A 7,083-nucleotide genomic window follows, 5' to 3' on the forward strand; every position below is an offset into this window, starting at 1 on the left:
CCAATCTCACATTTTCGACTTTTGCAAAAAATCTGATTTTTTTGAGTTTTGGTATAAACACATGATATCGGTATCATGCGTTGGGGTCCAATCTCACATTTTCGACTTTTGCAAAAAATCGGATTTTTTTGAGTTTTGGTATAAACACATAATACCGGTATCATGCGTTGGGGTCCAATCTCACTTTTTCGACTTTTGCAAAAAATTGGATTTTTTTGAGTTTTGGTATAAACACATGATACCGGTATCATACGTTGGGGTCCAATCTCACATTTTCGACTTTTGCAAAAAATTGGATTTTTTTGAGTTTTGGTATAAACACATGATACCGGTATCATACGTTGGGGTCCAATCTCACATTTTCGACTTTTGCAAAAAATTGGATTTTTTTGAGTTTTGGTATAAACACATGATACCGGTATCATACGTTGGGGTCCAATCTCACATTTTCGACTTTTGCAAAAAATCTGATTTTTTTGAGTTTTGTATAAACACATGATATCGGTATCATGCGTTGGGTTCCAATCTCACATTTTCGACTTTTGCAAAAAATCTGATTTTTTTGAGTTTTGGTATAAACACATGATACCGGTATCATGCGTTGGGGTCCAATCTCACATTTTCGACTTTTCCAAAAAATCTGATTTTTTTGAGTTTTGGTATAAACACATGATACCGGTATCATACGTTGGGGTCCAATCTCACATTTTCGACTTTTGCAAAAAATCGGATTTTTTTGAGTTTTGGTATAATAAATAGTTTTTATCTTTTATATACACAGCCCTTAACATTTGTCCACCTATAAACCTATTGTCTGTTACTGACTATTTTTTATTATTTTGGTGTGAAGCTTTTTTAAACCTGAACTGCAAATTTGCAAATCAACACAAGTTTTCACACATCAAACATGTATTATTACATGGCTCTGGACTTACTACAGTGAACTTAATGCACAGTGTTTGGAAGTGGCGTGTTTAATCGAAAACTAACTTGATTAAATGAATGAGAACAGTATTGAAGTAGTTGAATCTTAATTATCACAGTTATATGGAAGGTCTTGTTAAACATAGAAAGATATAAAAATAATAAAAAATAGAAATCTCATAAATCGTTTTCGGTCCGTTTTGTTTCCGTCAGTGTCAGTTATCGAATCTCCTTTAGATGTTAACAGGAGTTACTGGTGGTACTGGGGTGCTGTTCTCAGATGACCCTGTGATGCTAGGAGCAAATGGTACAAGGTTAACTATGTTTGTAACGGTTTTTCATTTAAAACAGAGAGACTTTTTACTTTAGCTGGAACAAGATTTTTAAATCTTTATTGGTGTTTTTATTTTAAAATATTTTCTTAATTGTGTGATAAAAAAGAGGCGTCTCTATTGGTAAAAAGTTACGTATGTGGTAACTTGTAAGTGGGCACGAGGTTTATGTAACAGAACACCCGTGTTATAACGACTGTTAATGCCTCGCCATGCGACGATAAATAAGTTATTTCTAATTCAACATTGAAACTTACAAAGCACTGGATCCAAGTGAGCTGTGTGAGGAACTCATGCAAGCTCCTGAAGCAACTTTGCCACGGTGCGCTGAGGAATAAACATTAGTAAGATGGAGGTTTACTAACAACAGGCTGTGCCATAGCTTATTGAGATTTGTTAAGATACAGAGTCAGATATCTTATAAAAATATATGGTTCAACACATGATGCTCATGCTTGTGAACTCATTGGTCACTTATGGGTTCCACATTGTCAGCCTAATGGAAAAAAGGATACACCAAAAAACAATCACACAAAAGTTGTATACAAGAAAACTTGTATTCCCGCTATTTTTAATTCATGTGGTTCCCATGCAGGTTATCATTAGTTGATTTAAATAATATTTACAAAACACAATAACTTCCGCACACCTCGTTTCATGTAACAAGAGAATCCAATGAATCCAACAGCAAGCACCACGGCCACCACGACGCACGCAACAATTATAATCCACGCTTCAACTCCTGTTGGATCCACCATAATGTTGTTGGTTTGCTAAACAAGAGATAAATAAATAATAGAATGAAATTTATTTCTTATCTTCGGTCACAATAATGAAAAACAGGAGAGCTTATAAAAGCGAAAATACGAGCAGTAACGGCAAAACAACAGTTGCTAAACAAGCTTTTTGATAAAAAATAAACAAACAATGTTTTAGATAAAATGCGTGGCCGTCACACCCCCAAGAAATGCTTGTTATACACAAATGTATTCGACATGCGTAAGATTACCCAGAAGTGGTTCACCATTAGATAAGGTTGTTTTACACACTTTAAATGAACTTTAAAATCTTTAGAGTATTTTACATCGTATTTAAGTGTTTAATATATAAGTGTTGAACGTTTCGAACACCGGGTAAATTAAGCATTAAAAATAAATATTTAACATAAAAGAAATTGTTTAATTTAAATAAATAAAAAAACATTTAATTGAAATAAATTAGAAATCCATTATTCCAAAGTAGTTGCAACTTACAGTTGAGCAGACATCGTCAATCTTCACGGCACAAGCGGGGTTAACCACGGTGAGTTGTTGTCCGTTAAATGTGAGCCCAAGATTTCCAGCATTGCCCCTCAAAGTGACCACTGCCTCGTCAGCAATGCTGTCGTTGTATGCGTTAATGGTAAACTCAACAACAGTGTTGCCATCTGGAAAGATGTCAGTGATGACCAACTTTTATATTTCATTTAAAAAGTTATTAGGAAAAACGTAATCTTATAATAAAACTATGCTTGTATAAATTTGACTATTTTTATGCCAAGTTTGTTATAGTTCGGTTGACAAAAGGACAAGTAAAGGGATGTGTTATGTTAGCAAGAATAAACCTTCCCACCAAAATAAACTAAATAAACTTAAAAGGATTATGCATTAAAAGAGTGTCATGGAAAATTTATGACGTCTACTATCTATAAATGGTATGAAGTAAAGTTGGTTTGCCTCAAATTTAAATTTTCTTTTTCACAAAATCATAAAAGTTATAGAAATGAAGATGAATTGTTGATCTGTTGCTGCATTATAAAATAAATCATATGTATTTGTAATTAAGTGTCAGATGATTAATATCACCACAAGCTTAATAATATATGTAGGTACCTGAGTTAACAGTTGCAGTGAGTCCACTTATCATGACTGTTGGTAATTGAGTGACCATCGAGTTGTGCATGAAGGTTGTGAATGTTGTAACTTGTGGCACGGTGGTTTTAGCTCTTTGCAGGAAACTCTGGCCCTCCAATTCAAGTCTGTTTTAATGGAAGGAAATTGCTGGTTTATTGAAAACATTCAATGCTCTTTAATTTATTTTTAAATGTCATTTTTAGAAGAAAAAAAAGAAAAAAGGACATTTTACTGGCAGAACAGTTGCATTATATTCATTACAGACAATATGCAAAAATAAAATATTATTTTACCATTAGTTGATTTGTCACTGCATTCCTTCTCTTCTCTGGTTTAATTAATTTAATCTTCAAAACATATTCAAAGAGATAATCATAACTTATTATTATATTTAATATAAAACAAACTTACGAAGCTTTACGGATAACTGTGGTTGAAAGATGAAGAACATCAGTTGGTGATTTGAACTGAAAGATAGAATGATTAATTTAATGGTTTAATAAGCTTAATGTTCTGTTCTGGCACAGTGGCCAAGGGGTTGGGCATTTGCATCAAAAGGGACCAGATGATACTGGCTTCGAATCTCAAAACTTATAGGTATACAAGTTCTTGGGAAAGACACTTTCAAATTTTTTTTGGCAGAAAATCAAAACTTTTGAGTTTTGGTACAAACACATGATACCGGTATCATGCATAGGGGCAGAATCTCATTTTTTTGATTTTGTCAAAAATTCTCTAGGTCACTTTTGGAGCATAGCACCCTGGGTGTCAAGGTAATAGACCAACTCTAGGATAAATCTAAGTTCCCATGGTTGGCCATACCGAAGGCCCTTATCTAAATAGACTTGTTAGGTGGTTGTAGAAATGTGCGGCAACCATTCCTTAATAAGCAATAAAAAATTCAACAAATCAAAAACTCTTAATGGGAAGTAAAAATACAGTAACACCTTTGGTGTTGGGGTAATGGGCCAACTCTAGCCTAAATCTCAGTAGGCCCCACAATTTGCTTTGTGGTAGGCAAAATCATATATATATATACAACAGCAGTGATTATAAAAGGTCTTGAGCAATAAAAACAAAACAAATCAAAAACTTTTAATGAGAGTGAAAATGCATCAAATTTCAAGATACCTGAATAGGTTCAGCTTGAGCAAATATGTTGTAGAGTGCTGGTTCGGTTGTCACAGTGAAGAGAAGGTTGTATTTATGGTAACTTAGTGTGCTCAATATCTTGAGACCGGCGGTTGAAACACTTCCTGTTGATGGATCGAATGTGAAAGTTGTGATTCCACTGATCTTGGCTCCCTTGTATAGAGTGGGATCATCAAATGCAACGGTGGCTTTCCATGTATGACCCTGTGAAGAATTTGGATTGAAAACAGAAAACTGAAAGGATAGGCTTGAGGAATTATAAGCAGGGTTAAGTGCAGGAAAACACAAATAACTAAAGCGTCTACCGCTGCAAGTTCTGTAATTCCAATTCCCAGTGGAATGGTAAAGTATAAAAACATAAAAAAAAAACATTTTTTTGGTAATTAAAGTAAACAGAAAAACTTAACATAATTTTTAAAATAAAATTAGTTTCAACAAAAAGCATTTCATAACATGTCAAACATCCAAAAATGGAGAGTTTTTGTTAAAATTCATCTTTTACAATTTTTAATTTAAATTAAACAGAAAAACTCAATATAGACTCCCAGCACTTCAGAAACATGTGAACCATTTAAAAATAAATACAGAAAATGTTCACAAATAATTTTTGAAAACTCCTTATTTCTCACCTTGTACCCGACCATGGGAAGGTTATCACCTGCGCTGTTTTGTAATTGCATTGTCATCAAAGCATCATCATTGTGATTAATCAATGAACCAACTCCAGATGTAAATGCAACGTTCACGGTTCGTTGTGTGATTTCTATGGTTGGGCTCGCTTGTACGTTGACACCAGTAGGTTGAGAGATCTAAGAAACATTAGGAGTGATAATATTTATCATAATATGCATGTTATCTATTAATATTATATTGGTAATGTTATTGATAGTATGATTTTGCCACCTTTGTAGATGTACGTTTCTTGCGCAAAACACTCAAAATGTCAGTGGTCACTAGTGGATTGTATTATAAAATAAATTATTCACAGAAACCTTCAAATGTTGGCATGAGAAGCTGATGCATATTGCAATTATTGAACCAACCACTTTATAATGGAGTTATTAAAAAATTCTATAGGTGATAAAACTTATGTAAAAACCTACTAAGAACTAATTGTGTAAGACACCTGCATTATATGTCTAACCATGTGAAGATACATTAGTAATAATTACATATATTTATGCCAATGTAGAACATCACTTATTGATACTTACAGTGAACCTAAGCACATATCCACTCCCCGAGTGAGTTATCATCAAGTTGGTAAAGATTGCTGTGCCCTGCGAGAAACAAATTAAAGATTGTCCAAGATATCCCTCATGTAACATAAATGTATATATATTGGTAAAGTAGCAGGAGTATAAGGCGAGAAGTTGTTTTTTGTTATTGTTGTTACTTGGATATAGGATGAAAAAAATGAGTTTAATAAAAGTGAGCTGGTTTTTTAAATTGCTGGATAAATACAGTTGGCCAATTTACTTACAGACATGAGTGTTAAGTGTCCTTAAAAGAAGGCACAAACGACGAAAGGTTGGAAAGACAGACTTTTAATTACTTTTCCGAATTCTTTATATTGTAGAATCAATATGTTAAAGTCTCACATTTTGGTTGAATGTTGCAGTTGTTGTTCCCATCAAAGTAGCTCTGTTGTCTCCATTGGTTGTATCAAGAGCAACACTAACTGACCAGATGCTTCCAAGTGTTGTAACTGGAAGGCCCTGTTAGTAATATAAAGGATATTTGAGTATTTTTAGTAATAAAATATTTCATTTCATCAAAAAACATTCAAGTAACATTTATCATGTTCGCAACCACATCTATTCCAGCTCCTCAAAACATATTTCGACACTGACTTGTAACATTAATTGCATCTGTGTGTCTTAAGTATTTCGAACTAGTTTAAGTATATCATAAAAATAGATTCTAACTAAAATTATTTAAGAAAAAGTCTCAATTAACAACTAGGATAAGATAAAATAAAATCTATATATGAAATACATTCAAACTTCTTCCTAAAAAATTCCTTTTTTATCCTAAAAATGCAATAAATGCAACCAAGTCACTTCACTGAGCTTTGAACTCAGTAACCAGATATCAACATTACCTCGCTATCAAGCAAAGTAACAACAGGTTGTGTTGGGAAGACAAGATATTCCTCAGCAGTTGAAGGTAGAGATGCAATGCTCATTGAAGTTGGGATCTTGTGTTCGATCAGGTAAGTCTCGTAATCTTCACCTGTCATAAAGAAAAGTGAGTAGTGGTTCAAATTGGATAATGCTTTAAACATACTAAATGCATTTTAATAGCTGTGTGCTTTTTAGTTTTTGTGTAATTTTATTTCTGATTTTTCCTACATAGCATCTCTATCCACTTTATCATAAAAATTTCATTTATCTCTTCGAGTTTATAGAAAAGATCAAATTAATAAAAGTAACAAAAATTAGTAGCAACAAAACAAAAGTCTTAAATGTTAGCAATATAAACATGGTAAGTAAACTTATCAAACTTAAGTAGTTTACTTGTGGTGAGGTTGGTTGCTGCCTGTGTTGATGAGAAAGATGTTCCTTCAGTAACATTAAGAATCTGCCACAATTTTCCTGTTTGGTAATCAGCCAACATCTGTGGGGTAATGTATGTTAATATAAATGCATTATTACAAATGTTATAAAAATATTTATTATGTAAATGTATTATTAAAAATTTATTATTATAAATTTAATATTATAATATGGTGTTTTAAATGTGTTGTTATATTTGTTATTATAAACTAGTTGAAAAATAAC

At 32.8% G+C, this 7,083-nt stretch overlaps 1 protein-coding gene across 1 annotated transcript; it reads right to left on the reverse strand.

Annotated features, from left to right (window-relative positions):
* Positions 1-891: 891 nt before the first annotated feature.
* On the reverse strand, positions 892-6,921 carry LOC100178003. The gene is made up of 12 exons (XM_009864134.3): positions 6,820-6,921; positions 6,405-6,535; positions 5,902-6,018; positions 5,515-5,580; positions 4,930-5,109; positions 4,280-4,504; positions 3,560-3,615; positions 3,128-3,273; positions 2,510-2,682; positions 1,906-2,029; positions 1,514-1,583; positions 892-1,218 (listed from the first exon to the last, which is right to left on the reverse strand). Exons 1-12 carry the CDS (start codon positions 6,917-6,919, stop codon positions 1,158-1,160), a joined length of 1,449 nt encoding a protein of 482 aa, XP_009862436.1. The 5' UTR covers positions 6,920-6,921; the 3' UTR covers positions 892-1,157.
* Positions 6,922-7,083: the final 162 nt, after the last annotated feature.

The sequence above is a fragment of the Ciona intestinalis genome, unplaced genomic scaffold, assembly GCF_000224145.3.
Source record: "Ciona intestinalis unplaced genomic scaffold, KH HT000173.1, whole genome shotgun sequence".
In the NCBI taxonomy this organism is placed as follows: Eukaryota; Metazoa; Chordata; class Ascidiacea; order Phlebobranchia; family Cionidae; genus Ciona; species Ciona intestinalis.